Raw genomic sequence first — 14,501 nt, 5'->3', positions numbered from 1 at the left:
TACACCTAAAGGTCATTACTTCATTTATGAGAACAGCATGTGTGGCAAACAAAAGGGTTCACACTCCATTCTGTTCCTGGTGTAGCCTCTTCTTCTCCCCCAAGAAGGGGGAACAACTTGGGCTCAGTTACAGAGTAACATGATGATGAGCTCTCACAAAGAGGAGCACAACCAACCACACACACTATAGTTTGTCACTGAGTACATGCACCATATACATTACTACTTCATGGGATCTTACACAAGCAGCTGATGAGACCATTCCATTCCCTATCGAAAGCTGATCAATTAATTTTAATAATTTAATGTATTTGAGTCAAATCTTTGCTTTCTAGCAACAGCAAACTACTTTAACTACTTAAACCTAAACCCTATAAACATTGTTGACCCAAGGATAGACCCTTGGCTAACTCCTTTTTAACCCTCTACACCATTCTCTTTGCCGAAAACAGACAATCTCACAATGTATCGTATGTGACGTTGTGAGCTAGTAGATCGCAAATAATGTGGTCAAACCGTCAACCAAGCATCTTGACATAAATTAATAATAATACTGATATTCGTGACAGGCTGTCTAGAATACGGCACAAGCAAGGTCTGTACTTCATATTAGTTATAGTACAGACTAATAGACAGACAGGTGTGTGGACTGGTATGTAGTGCCCATAGTAATGCATCTATGTAAATGTAATTTCCATTTATGGTAACGCTGTACTTCCGTGTCAAACACAGAAGAGGAACTAATAAATCCATAAGGGCCTCCATGATGCATTTATTCAATATGAAAATGCGTTGGTTATGGTATCCATAGCAATAAGCGTCATCGGGTCCGCCAGAAAAGTAGGCGGCTGGGAACATGGAAGTAGGGCGCTTACCTATCTATGCTATTACATCTATAGGTGTAAAAATGTAAATGCCACTGGATTGAAGCACAGCATGTAGACAAGGTAGTAGATGCAAAGGCATTGACAACTAGTAGATTATAAGATGAAGAGCAGGAGATGGGGAGATAAAGGATATTAGTAATATATAAATTACTATAAATTACCTGACAGGGTAGAGCAAAGAAGTAAAGTAAAGTAGTAAATAGCAAAACTGTGAAGACCAGAATAATATGCCTTTCAACTGCAGCTTTGACATTCCAGTTGTCAAGCCAGTTGAGACAGATTAGTCTAAGGTGGACTTAAATACCTAACGTTACAGTGCAGACAGAACACAGTACTTTCTCTACTTAACCAACTCTTGAGAAACTCTGGGTTCCACTAATGATCGAGACCTGTTACTTCAACGTTCTTTTACATTTACATCTATTCATTATTCATCATTAATAGTCTTATTATGAACCACACTGTGAAAGAAGTTGAATGTATCGTTTACATGCAAAGAAGTCTCACTAAAAGAAAGATGACAATTTTGCACTACAGTAACACATTTAAATCACAAGGTGGCAGCAGAACATCATCATGGGCTCTATTATGAGATGGAGTAATGGAGGGAGGTTACATTATAGATGGAGAGAGAGGGGGCGAGAACATATGCTGTGATCTCTCACCAACCTAGTAACACTGACTCTTTGGATTAAGGGATCTATTAAAGTCTGTGGTTCATTTAGAAGCGTTTGCAATATGACATGTTATGGGTGTGCGTTCATTTCTTTTTTTTCCCACAACATGAATATAAAAAGGTCCGAAATATTAGGTTCAACTACTTTTATTTATTTATTATAATCCAACAATTAACTGAACTGAACCTCTAGTCTTGGCGCTACAGAAGGTCATAAAACAATTACTTTATAACATTTAACTTGCAAGACGACTGTCTTTAAATATAGCACTCTGGCATGATCCTACCTCCAAGTAAATAGTTTGGTGATCAGAAAGAGCATCTCCCAGAGGAACCACCACCTTCTCCAGGATGCGCTGGTGAGAGTGGGCCTGGATGTCTGGACTCTCCTCTGAACGCAGCTCAATGTGGGAGATCAAAAGATTGGAGATCACCTGCTGCACTGCCTATAGGGAGGTATGGGTTGAGACAGCGAGAACGAGAGTGACAGATGATATGGAATGTAGTTAGACTGAGAGGTGGATATTATTAAATCATATTCAATAGACACCAGAGACAAACAGGCAAGACTCACCTTTATGTCTGCCCCTGGGGTGGCACTGAGAGCCAGGATACGGAACCGCTGAGTCTGAGCGCCCAAGTCTCTCACCACCTGATTATATGGAAGAAAAACTTGTCAACACTAAAGCCTGATTTATGCTTTGGCGATGACAAAGTGTCATGAGATGTGTTGCTTGACACACAAACAACGCATTTCCAACTGAAGAAAGTATTGACACTTTTCTGTTTTTTTCCAAAGTAACACATCACGTCACGCATAATCACATACAAAACAAGCATTTTGAGCATTTAAAAAAACAAAACAGTGATGATAACTTTATTGAGCAAAGGACCTGCTCTGTACCTGACAGTAAGAGTGATTGCCCAGTGCCTTGTGGGCTTCATCGATCACCACACACTTCACCTCCAGGGCTGGACAAGTACCTCTGATCAGGTCATTGCCCATCACCTGAGGAGTCAGGAAGAAGATGCGCTTTGACCTCCAGATCTGTTTCCTCTGTGACGCCACTGTATTGCCTGTGGTTGGGAGACGAAGGTTGTTGTTAATGGCAGCTAAAAAAGAGTTAAGGTAAACATTAACATGGAGTTTGCAAATGAAAGCATTCCACCTGTCAACTTAGCCATGTGCGTCTGTGGAATCCCCATTATTTTATAACAGGCCTCGATCTGTTGTGCCACAAGGGGTTTGGTCGGGGCCATGAATACTATCTTCCCTGATGGATACCAGCGATAGAAGTTGTACATGACAACAGCTGCGATGAAAGTCTTTCCCAGGCCAGTGGGAAGACACACCAGGGTATTCTGGAGCAAGGCAGCCTCTGATATCTTGAGCTGGTATTCCCTGAGGGGATAGTTGGTAGGATATATCCATACTTTAGCCGATGAGCTGTCAAAGCCAGGAAAGTCTGGGTAACATCGTCCAACTGATGGGGTGGCTGGGAGGGGACTAGTGCTCTCTGCTCCTGGAGGAGGGTTGTTGTCATCTTGAGGGAACTTTGGTTCGAGCTGCAAAGTTTTCTCAGCCTCATAGACAGCAACTAACATCAGGTCATCATCATCTTCATCTGCATGTGCGTCCTCTGTTTGTGCGGATCCATGACCAACTTCACCCCATAGCGAATTGATGCGTTGAGGCAACGTTATGTCATCTGTCTGATGTTGTGTCTTGGCTGATCCTGCAGAGGTGGTGCTGGCTTTTCCCCTGCCTTTTCCCCTGATAACTGCCTTTTTGTTGGTCTTTTTAGGTTGACTAACCTTATGTTCAGGAACCGATGCACCCCACGTCTGGAACAAGGTCTTTTGATTGGCACCACTACTCATTGTGAGTTGTAGTGATGCTGAAAGTTATAACAAGGCCATGTGAGACGCGGCAACATGTCGAAATGAACTGTGTATAAATAGTGATTTACTTCCGCATTCATGAGTTTCAAAATAAAACACCACTGTAACGGCAACATTAGGTAACCGGAAGACTCGCCCCAAAACACGCCCCCCCCCCCCCATTTCTTTTGAAGGAATACCATGTGAATACCGCCAGATTTGCCCCGGGGTGACTGTGTTTTAGGGCGAGCGTTTTTATTTTCCAACATTATTATAGAATTAAATACGTTGATTTGTAGGACATGTTATAAATAAACAATGATTCTAGTTGTAGTACTGTACTTAAGTACAATATTTTGGTGTTTTTTACTTTACTGGAGTATTTCCAATTTCCAAAGTATTTACTTTTACTTCTACTCCACTACATCTCGGAGGCAAATATTGTACTTTTTACTTTATTATTACAAAACATTCATTGCCCACTTCAGCCCCATATACATTTCGGCCACTCTTTAGACAAAGATTTTGTATACATTTTAAAACTTGTGAAATGGGACATTCTGCATAATGAGTACTTTCTGCTTTTAAGTACATTTTGATGCCAATGCTTTTGCACTTTTACTGAAGTAAATTTTGAATACCGGTCTTTTACTTGTAACAGAGTATTTTTTATAGCAGTATTGATACTTTTACTTAAGTAACAAATATGAGTACTTTTCCCACCACTGGGTAGACTATTATTTTGCTACTCAGTGCGTAGCACCGGAAGAGAATAAGCAGTTTGAGTTCATTCTCCCGCGACTCCTGTGCCGTTGCCATGGTGATGGAGAGACGCCAGTGGGAGATGACGTTGAGCCGATTTCAGGTGCTAAACATGAATTCCATAATAAACCGTAACCAGTTTTATTATTTAGCCACGACAGTGATGTGTAATAGGATCGCCAGCACCTACAGATGGCCAATGCGGTGATGGTGGTTGTTGTGTTCTGAAACTTCTTGTGTAGTAGAGCCACCCACGCTAACTTTAGCAGCTAGTTTGCTAGGCTAAACGCGTACATACATGTACATACATAGGCCCTAGTATGTATCCCTCCCCCAGGGGTACTTGAGGGGGTTCCAGGGGGTCCCCAGCTAAATGATGGATAGGAACCAAATGGACCTTTATGGGTCTGTAACTCTGAGAGAATCACTGCTAGAGCCGTAAAAATCGTCTCTTATGGGGGGTCCCTGGCATATCTTTTCAAATGGGGGTCCGCGGGCTAATAAGTGTCAATTTGGGGGTCCTTGACATGAAAGAGTTTGTACTATACAATGTATAGTCTTCAACATTGGGGATCCCTCCCGATACAGTGGGACCCCTATAGGGGTCCTCAGAGAGTTACTACAGGGGGGCCACCAAATCTTTGTGTGATAGGATCTATTTTGTTCACATTAACCACTTGTACCCTAGCGTCCCTATTCTGAGGAGAACTTTAGCCAAAAATAGCAGATCTACAAGCTCACAATGCCAACAATGCATCTATGAAAAAGTTGAATCTGCAACACAATATGTTGCGGGGGTCCCTGCTTCATCTCCTCTCATCTATGGGGTCCTTGGTCTGAAAAACGTTGAAGACCCCAGCTATACATGTAGTACAAGTAGGGTTGCCAATGCCAACCGTATCCTAACGCTATTGAATCGTCCCTTTTTATTTTTTTACACCAAATCTTTTTGGCAAAATGCGATGTGTTGTGTGCTTGTAGATGTGCTATTTTATGTTCCCACCCAGAATATGGATGCTTGGGTACAAGTGGCTGTTGGGTACAAAACTATACGTTTATTATTTATCTTTTTCTGGGTGTCCCTTATTTTCCTTAGAAATAAGGGACGCCCGGCCAGGGCCTGGTGTCCTTTATTTGAATTTCAAGTTGTTGGCAACCCTAATACATACACACATACATACAAACCGATATACACACCTTTCCTGTATCTAACATATTTAACTGAAAGTAGCAGTAGCCAGATAATGAAGCTATAATTTCTCCCCAAGGCGTGTGTGCGCGGATACCTGATGAGAAAAGAGATCAACAGTGCACGGGAAGATTTTAAAGACATCGTGAGAGAGATCGATGGGAACCTGGATCATTTAGAATGGAGGGACAGCATCATACCCGTTCCTCACTTCACAGACACTGTATGTGCTCACGTTAGTACGTGTATAGTGTGGTATGTTATATATTCAGAATGTAATTCGGCTCACTGTCACTTAATCTTTCTCATGCTCTTTTCCATTCTTCACCAGGACGGTCTGTTTTTGCCCAGCAAGCCATTTAAACCAGGACACGATATTGTCCTCAGATCCTTCCCCCAACCTCCAGCACGCCCATCAGAGAAGAGAGGAGCACACTCTCCAGAGAAGTTGGAAGCAGAGAGAGATGTTTCCAGCAGCCAAATCTCCCTTTCCAGGGAATGCTCCTCCAGTAGCGCGGCAGGAGGAGATGGGGAAGGAGAGACAGGAAGTGGTCAGGGAGACAAGATGAAGGATGGAGAAGGAGGTGTGATAGAGTGCACAGGAGACACTACTCCTGTCTGGAGCAGTCTGGGACTGGATGTGGGCCACAGTCACTCTCACCTAGGTATGTGTGGAATAGGACGTTTCTGCTGTCTGTTTTATTGGCATTTAGGCCTGTCACAAATATGACATAATCGCCTAATCGTTATTATTTGTCATATCTGCCCTGTGCAACGTCAAAGCCTAAAAGTCAAACAGAAATGTAATTTTTATTCATATGTTCCAGTGTTAAACGACACTATTAAAGCTATTTGAGCGACAATTAATCATCAAGTCAAATTTCATAATCGTGATATTGAGAGGCAACTAAAAGCACAGGGGGGAAAACAAGACCATGCGACCAGTATATTATGTCATCTATGACGTATCTATGATTTGACTTCACATTTGGGCAAGGTTTCAGCCTGATCTGACCACCATTCACTTCTATTGTGAAACTGTTATTACATATATTGTATATTAAAAAAATACAAAGCATGTGGAAAAACATTCATGGACAAACACAAAAAAAACACGACAGAGTGTAAAAAAAAAAAAAGATTCTGAATGTGTCCAACTTTTGCATATTTGTTATAGAAGCGTGTGTGTCATTGTGTGAACGTTTACATGTAGTGTCGCATCACAAGTTCACAGGTGTAAAGGAGTGGGTAAAATAATGTTTCATACAAGCTACGCATGATATTTGTATGACAGACGGTGCAACTTTTCAAGTTTGTGACACCACACACTATGGGTAAGTGAAAGCAGTTTTGGAGGTGCGCTCTATAGAGGTCCCTCAACATACAACATTTGGGTATGATTGGATGTTGCGGCCATGATATATGTTATGTTTTGTAAGAAATAGGCCTCACCCACAAATATCTGAAGTCAAATACAGGCAAACGGTCCCTGTTTGACGGTCATTGTTACCTAATTTGGTGGAAGAAAATCAAGTTTCTGCAACAAACTGTGACATTTATAGCATGTGTGGCTCCCCTATGGATGGAAGTGAAATTGCTTTGGGCTCTGCATTGTTTAGAGGCCCCCAATATGTGATTGAAATTTGGGGCGGATCGGATGCTGCATTCATTCATTCATTTTTCCAAAACGGTCACCTGACGCAAACTTTGGAAGCCAATCGGAATGGAATATAGCAATCTGACTGATACATTTTGATCACATATATAGAATGTGTACCGATTTGCGTGAGTTCTGGACAAAATCGGTAGTAGCAAAAAGCGTGTTTCGAAGAAAACAAAGAAAATGGAGAAAAATCTTGTCAGGCAGAAATGGCCGTGGCCTGGGAGTTGTCCAAGGAATCCAGGGGAAACATTTTTGATTGTATGACCTATGTACGATTCAAGAGTTATAGGCCAACACGTGAAGTAGTCTGTTATAGTAGCACCATGAGGTGGATGTGAAAAAAATGGGATGGAGGTTCTTCCTTGGTCTATGAATGAATGAATAAATTAATGAATTAATTATTATTTTCATTTTCGTGTCATGCCACCATTTTGGCCCATCCCATATGGGATTATATGACACATTACACAGAAAGAAAACAAGACATTAACAGTCCATTAACAATCCTGTTCATATTATGTCCTTCCTTATAACATACCACATAAATAAACATGCGTACAGTGCTTATATGAACAAAATAAGAACAAATAAGACAATGCCATTTTACATGTAAATGGCCCTCCTCCTCATTGACCAGGCCTTGTCAAAAAATTAAGCAAATTAACTATTGGCAGTGTGTGTGTGCAACTTTAAGTTTCACACCGTTCGGTCCAGCAGTGCCCGAGACTAGATGCTCACAGACACACAATATGACATAATTGTTAAATAGTTCAAAATCCACAAAATGTCCCTTGAAGGTTTGTCGTCGGTTATGACGTTTCAGATTCTGACATGGTTCTCCCACAGCCAGGCATGGTAATTGTTTAACTTGTGATCTGTTGGGGTCACCTCTCTCCATTCTTCCACACAGAAGATCCTGTAGGAATCATTGCCATACTTTCCAATGCCATACAGCTCTATGGGGTACCGCCACTGTTTAGTGAGATACTCATCTGAGAAGCGGATGAGTGCCTTAGCTCTGACTCTGTATAAGCCCAGTGGCCTCAAAAGTTCAGATATGGGCTTCCATTCCGCCTGACGGGTTACCTCTGCAGACGGGTAACGCTCAAAGAAACGCCACAAAACGGGAATGGCCATCTTAGCACTGGTTTTATTTAAAAAGATGGTAGCCACCAGAAGCTTCCACGGGTCATGGAACAATGTTTCCTGTACCAGGTTGAATGGGGACTGAGGAGGAGTCCACTTCTTGAAAGCTTCTCTCCTGGGGAGACTCTGGCCACCTCTTAGTGATTTCTCACTGAAATAAGGACTGGTTTTCCAGTTGTCTCCCAGTAGTTTGAGGCTAGTCTGGGAATCTTTCATTGCTGAACAGTGCCCAGACTGCCCACTGGTGGCCATGATGCTTTGATGTCCAGCTATGACTTTCTGCTTGCAGGATGCAGAAGCAGAGACGCTTTTGGATTTACTTGGAGGTTGGTCCATTACTTCAGTAACTTCTATTGTCCTCTGTTGTCTATGTACACCTTCTTTCTTTCCCCGACTCTGTTTTTCATGGCTGGAGAGCAGTGGTGAATCTGTGACACTGGAATTCTTGGATTTAGTGAAATCAAAGAGGTCTATGTATAGGTCCCCCTCTCTGTCTTCTAAAATGAATGCTTGCAGAGATGCTCTGGACCGGAACGTGTGCTCCTGAGGACTTGTAATGTAGATGTCCATTTTGCCTGCTGTCTTGCCAGTTTTACGCTGCCTCACCACTCTTGTCCAGCCTGGGGGCATTCTAGAATTACATGAGCCTTCATCGTCTTTGGGACTTTGATCATGAATAGATCTCCTGGTTTCGTTAGCCCTTGACTGAATATCAGTGGCACATAGATCCATATTGAGTGATTATTCTGACATCAGCAGTATTTTAGAATTTCATCTGAATGATCCTCACATTGACCATGCGCTCTTTCTTATAGCAAGGTAGGGCAAAGTTGGATGTAAACATAGTTCTGGGGGTCATACCATTGGGCCATACATTCCAACATCAGAAGTAAACAGAGAAATGACGTCTGGGTCAGAACATAACTATCAATGCTCAGGAGAGTGTGTCCAAAAAAGGAGGAGTCCAGGGATGCACTTTAGATGGGGGTTCCCAAACATTTCCAAGCTCTTTGAAAACGTTTCAAATTAAAAAAATGTTTTGACAGTAATGAATGACATGCCCAAAATAGGGATGCCAGGTTGAACGTGGTTAAACTGGCACAATAATCTTGAATCCAAATAGATTTTTTTTATGATTTGTTTGTTCTTTCTTTTGTTCCTCCTCCATCCTTTCCCCTTTCTTCATTGGAGCCATGCCATTATTAGACCCCATCGTGTTATATTTTTAAACTTACATTTTTTTAAAGGAAGTCAAAGACGGTTGATTGGGCGGAAAGCTTTCATAGTCATAGATAACTGAGGTTATATACTGACTGGGTACCCGGCCTGGTGGAAATAAGCTAGACTCTTCTTTGCACGACAGCGTCGTGCACCAAAAACAGCCGACCGACAAGCTCACATCACTTCCAAGACGTGTTGTGAGTTTGTAGGTCTGCTATTATCGGCACACAACACCATTGTACCTGTATGTGCCCCATATGTGAAATTAATCCCCTGCATGATATGTGTCCCTCAGAGGTTGTAAGGAAGGGAAGAGGGCCTCAATGTGGAATTCAGTCGGTGGATGGGGGGGCTCTGGACGAGGCTGTCCATATCCTCTGTGTACAAGCAGTCGATGGAGGGGGGCCTCTGAAGGAGGCCGCCGTCTCTTGCTACTGTCTTCTCGATTTAAACCCTTCCTACACACTGGGCATGTGTCATGCATTTCCAGCCAGGGCACTATACAGTCTGAGTGGAAGAAGTGATTACAAGGCAGCCGTCGGACTGACTCGCCCAACTTGAAGTCCTCCTTGCACACCGGACACTCCATACTGCAGTCTGCTTGTTGCTGAGAGATGTTGACTGTAGGGAGAGAGGAGATCTTTTCCTTCTCTGCTGGAGGAGGACCAGTGTTTTCAAATTCATCTAACGACTCTGTTAGGATAGTGTCTAAACCTTCCTGTTCGAATGCATAGTCCCCTAGATTAGAGTGCAACATCTCTGTCAATGAGAGGGGCGAACCATTCTCTTGTGAGACGTAGCGGGATGCCCGCTGTTGCGACTGCCCATACGTCTCAGTAAGGGCAGACCATGATAGCATGGTGTCACTTAATGGCACAAAATCACAATAATTCTCCAACTGTGGACGACAGCGGGGGTCATCATGATGGGCTCTCATATTAGTCTGACGGTTCTCGCTATGCTGACGATAGTAATCAGGCAGGGGACAGAAGTTGTCATTGGGTTGGCAGTAGGCCGCACCATAAGGAGGGCGGAAGCCATTGGCTGGTCGACTGTAGGCACCGCCATGCTGAGGTTGGTGTCTGTCATGTGTGTGGAAGCTGTCACAGTGGAGCTCCGCAACCAGGTCACATTGGCTGCCTTCTGGTCGTATAGACTCATCATGGACTCTTTCGGACTGACGTGGATCCTGATGACCCCTTAGCAGCATCAGCGGTCGTGTGGACGAAGCCTCCTCCTCCTGGCTTTTGACACGTGAAGCTAGTACGGAGATCATGTCTGTAAGACGTTGCCCTTCCTGTCGCAGTGCAGAGATCCTGTCTGTAAGGCGTTGCCCTTCTTGTCGCAGTTCATCCTTTTTCTCTATAAAGCTATGTAGCAGGTCGGTCACGGTGGAGATATCTGATGTGGCCTGCTCGTGAACAGAGGGGCAGTGCCTGGTACGGTAGCTGAACTCAGAATCATTACCATGTGATGGCGAGTGACGGCGCTGCCATGGTCGAATGATGGCACCTCCGTGCTGAGGTTGGCGTCCGCCTTGCGGGTGGATGCTGTCGTAGTGGCGTGGATAGGCGTCATTAGGCAGAGAACGATAGCTGTCTTTTGGCTGATGGTAGACAGCAGCAGGTTGAGTGCAGTACCTTTCGTCTTGGTGGTGTACCTGCAACTCAAACATTGCTGTGCTGTGATGAAGAGGGAACAGTCTGTCGTCGTCTGACGTTTCCAGAGGAATGCCTTGATGGTGAGGGAATAACTCATCTGCAGCTGTTGATGAATGTGCTGTAGGTTGACTCGACAATCCCACCCTCCTTAGACGGTCCCTGAGCTCCTTAACCCGGTCACGCTGGCTGCCTTCTGGGGGTAGAGTGACATGTGGGGCCCTTTCAGTCTGACGTGGAGCCTGATGACCCATGAGCAGCGTCAGCTGTCGTGTGGGCGAAGCCTCCTCCTCCTGGCTTTTGACATGTGAAGCTAGTCCGGAGATCATGTCTGTAAGGCGTTGCCCTTCCTGTCTCAGGACAGATATCCTGTCTGTAAGGTGTTGCCCTTCTTGTTGCAGTTTATGCTTTTTCTCTCTAAAGCTATATAGCCGTTTGTCCTTTTTTTCTCTATAAGCTATATATAGCAGGTCGGCCATGCTGGAGATATCCGGTGTGGCCTGCTCATGAACAGAGAGTCGGTGTCTGGTAGGGTAGCTGACCTCATAATCATTAAGATATGGTGGTGCTGGGTGATGGCGCCGCCGAGAACTATCTACATCACGGTCTATCTCTCTCTCATCTGGCCTGAACATCTTAGGCTGAGGTGGTTTGCTCGATTACAGCTCAAAGGACCAGAATGTATTTGAATTGAATAAGTCACTTAGGATCGTAGGGTCAGAACACTACTATTGATGCTCAGGTGAGTGTGAAACAAAGGTCCAGATATGCCGTTTAGACTTTTCCTATGTGTGTGGGGGGTCGAGGCCAAGCTGCGAGGATTCCCTTTAACCAAATGTATATGGTTGAATATGCTATTTTGAGCTTTGCCTTTTACTTTTATACGATTTTGCCATGATGTCCATATTGTGCCATATTTAGATTAGTGCATCTCATATGCCATATGACGTCATACTGTACTTACTATAGAGCATGTAGGGTATTTTCTATTTATTAAAGAGCTGAACACACTATAACACAAACAACACAAACAGAAAATTACACATACATCACCTTTAATCCTGTGTATAGATTCCTCGCATCATTACTGCACAATGTATATCAAATGTATCTTTACCTAGAAAAGGTGCTCGACCCCTAGTGGTTGAAATCTGAATGGCCGGACTTCGCATGACATGTGTGCAGAGGAAAAGAGGGACAGACCGACCGACAAAGCCTCCTGTAGGCCGACCCCTTGGGTCTGGCAAAAACATTACTAAGCTACTCTCCCAACACCACTGCTGCTAAATAAATTCATGGGGCTTTATCTTCATTGCATTCCTTATTAGAATTTCCTTTAACTGCATTATATTACCTTGATTAACTTTTTTTACTTTTGTTTTTCTTATCGTGTGTTGCTGTTAGCACAGCCTTGCCACAGTAGCATTTCGCAGCTTGTTCCTGTATGAGTAGTGATGATAAATAAACCCTCTTGATTCAGCTGTCTGAGGCAGTATGGACGTTGTTGAGCCTTTTTCTCCATATGCGTGGTGTGTGTGTGTGTGTGTGTGTGTGTGTGACCTATGTAATGTCCTTGTAATGTGTAGAGGAACTTGAAGTTATAGTTGTGTGACCAAGTTTTTGGACCCTGTATCTCAAACGGTTTAAATTCTTCATGCTGTCCATTTCCCAGGTGCCCAGCGGTACTGTTTGGCCCAGGAGGTGCCCCATACCCCAGAAGCATTGCGTCTGCATAGAAATACTCTGGCTATGGAACTGCTATGGCTCCAGCAGGCCATTGGCAGCAGGAAAAAAGTAAGAAAACAAGTGAGATGAGTTTCCCCTACCCTCATTGAGAAGCAGTTAGGCTATAGAAAATTAGGTAACACTTTACTTAAAGGTCGGGTCTATTATGCATTATTATGGCATTTATAATGCACTTATAAGGCATTACAATACTCGTTATAAATGTTTAGAATCATGTATGACAACTTATAACAATGTTTATAACTTATTATAAGTGCCGGTCATAATGCATCTTTATAAGCTCAGCGGAACAGCACATTATAACTACCTTAACTTAGTCAGTTATAAAGTGTCTTTGTTATAAGTTGTCATGCATAATGAATGCTTATTTTCTTTTCTGTGCTGTGTGTCGTTTTTAAACAAAAAAACTAAAGGATGGTATTTTGGGAAGGGTTGCATTCTGTGTCTGTATTAGAGATAGTCTGAACCTTTGACCCTAGCCTAGAGGAAGCTTTTATGACCAGGGTTAAATACCAACCACTTCTACATACCATCTCAGAACTGGGCTATACATGTAGGTCCAGACTATTTGTTCTTATATTTGGCAAAAAGGAGGCAAAAAGGCTAGCAAAGTATTGTGCTGTCTCTGCTATAATTGACAGCCGCCACATATGGCAGTTACTTATACCCATAAAGTACTGAGTGACATGCTATTGTATCATGAAGACATGCCACGATTTTGTGAATGTAACCTTAAATGTGCCTTTGATATTTGTGTCCTTGTATGCTCTCCTTTATGTGGACATGAATAAATTGTTAAAATGTGTTGTGTGTGTACGGTGCTATGTGTAGGTCCTGCCTGTGTGTGGTTGTGTATGCACAGCTGTGTGTGTGTGTGTGTGTGTGTGTGTGTGTGTGTGAGTGTGTGTGAGAGACAAGCAAACAGGCCATCACTCAACTACCTAGCAAAAGAATAGTGTAATAGTCTTGTCATGATTTCATTGTTCTTCTCTGCTCTCTTCTCCTATAGTACTTGTCAGTGAAAGAGAGACTGGGCGTACCCTGACCGCACATGAAATCAAATCCATCTGAATTGGACATTATGATATGGGACTGAAGTTTTGAATGAGTGAAGTGACACTTATTTGTACCAGTTAGCGGTTCACAATCACATTATGAGAAGACAAAGTGTACAGGATTTATGAATGACTTTTCCAGTTGTATTTATCTTTTGCTGTAAAAGCTGTATGTATAAACAAACATTTTATTTGTTGAAATAAAAAACATAAATAAACTTTATTTTTCTAAAGAAATTTACATTTTCTTGGGGGTATTACACGTCTTTTGTTCCTTAGTTCCTACCGCTGTTGGTGCTTCAATGGTGTCTCTGCCAATTGTCTTCATAGCAGCATATCGTTACTGTCGGACAGAAACCTTGTATCTCCATATTTACAAATAAAATGTGTTAAGTGTGTGTGGGTTTCATGAATTACTGAACCAGTGAAAAGTATTAACAAGAGCTTGTGACTAAATAACTACATTGGAAAAGCTTTTTACATACAAGGTTTCCACCTGACAGCGACAATATTGTTGTCTGAGATACAGCCCATTGTTCAGAAGGAGGATCTACGTAAAGAGATTCTGGCCATGGCCCCTCGCTCAACGCAGTCTGTGTCCTTATACCTCATACAGT

At 42.9% G+C, this 14,501-nt stretch overlaps 2 protein-coding genes across 2 annotated transcripts in view; one reads left to right on the top strand and one right to left on the bottom strand.

Moving 5' to 3' along the window:
- fancm (FA complementation group M) overlaps window positions 1-3,487 on the bottom strand; it is a 52,723-nt gene extending 49,236 nt beyond the window's left edge. The window contains exons 1-4 of the mRNA XM_084044024.1: window positions 2,733-3,487; window positions 2,468-2,640; window positions 2,138-2,215; window positions 1,851-2,009 (exon numbers count right to left, since the gene is read on the bottom strand). Coding sequence (XP_083900150.1) covers window positions 1,851-2,009; window positions 2,138-2,215; window positions 2,468-2,640; window positions 2,733-3,444 — 1,122 coding nt within the window. The 5' untranslated portion in view covers window positions 3,445-3,487. The remainder of the gene's footprint in view (window positions 1-1,850; window positions 2,010-2,137; window positions 2,216-2,467; window positions 2,641-2,732) is intronic.
- A 787-nt stretch (window positions 3,488-4,274) lies between these two features.
- iqcc (IQ motif containing C) lies at window positions 4,275-14,206 on the top strand. Its single transcript, XM_084044776.1, has 5 exons — window positions 4,275-4,309; window positions 5,475-5,618; window positions 5,727-6,060; window positions 12,756-12,877; window positions 13,839-14,206. Exons 1-5 carry the CDS (start codon window positions 4,289-4,291, stop codon window positions 13,872-13,874), a joined length of 657 nt encoding a protein of 218 aa, XP_083900902.1. The 5' UTR covers window positions 4,275-4,288; the 3' UTR covers window positions 13,875-14,206.
- Window positions 14,207-14,501: the final 295 nt, after the last annotated feature.

The sequence above is a fragment of the Gymnoscopelus microlampas genome, assembly GCF_963454915.1.
Source record: "Gymnoscopelus microlampas genome assembly, chromosome: 20".
Taxonomy (NCBI): domain Eukaryota; kingdom Metazoa; phylum Chordata; class Actinopteri; order Myctophiformes; family Myctophidae; genus Gymnoscopelus; species Gymnoscopelus microlampas.
The sequence above is the reverse complement of the archived record's forward strand: the minus strand, read 5'-3'. Positions and strand labels throughout refer to the sequence as shown.

Bases quoted from the DNA above. Each gene is read 5' to 3' on its own strand.
- iqcc (XM_084044776.1), top strand. From the start codon at position 4,289: ATGACGTTGAGCCGATTTCAG. The intron at 6,061-12,755 runs GTATGTGTGGAA...TCCATTTCCCAG, and splicing joins CCACAGTCACTCTCACCTAG to GTGCCCAGCGGTACTGTTTG. The intron at 12,878-13,838 runs GTAAGAAAACAA...CTTCTCCTATAG, and splicing joins CCATTGGCAGCAGGAAAAAA to TACTTGTCAGTGAAAGAGAG.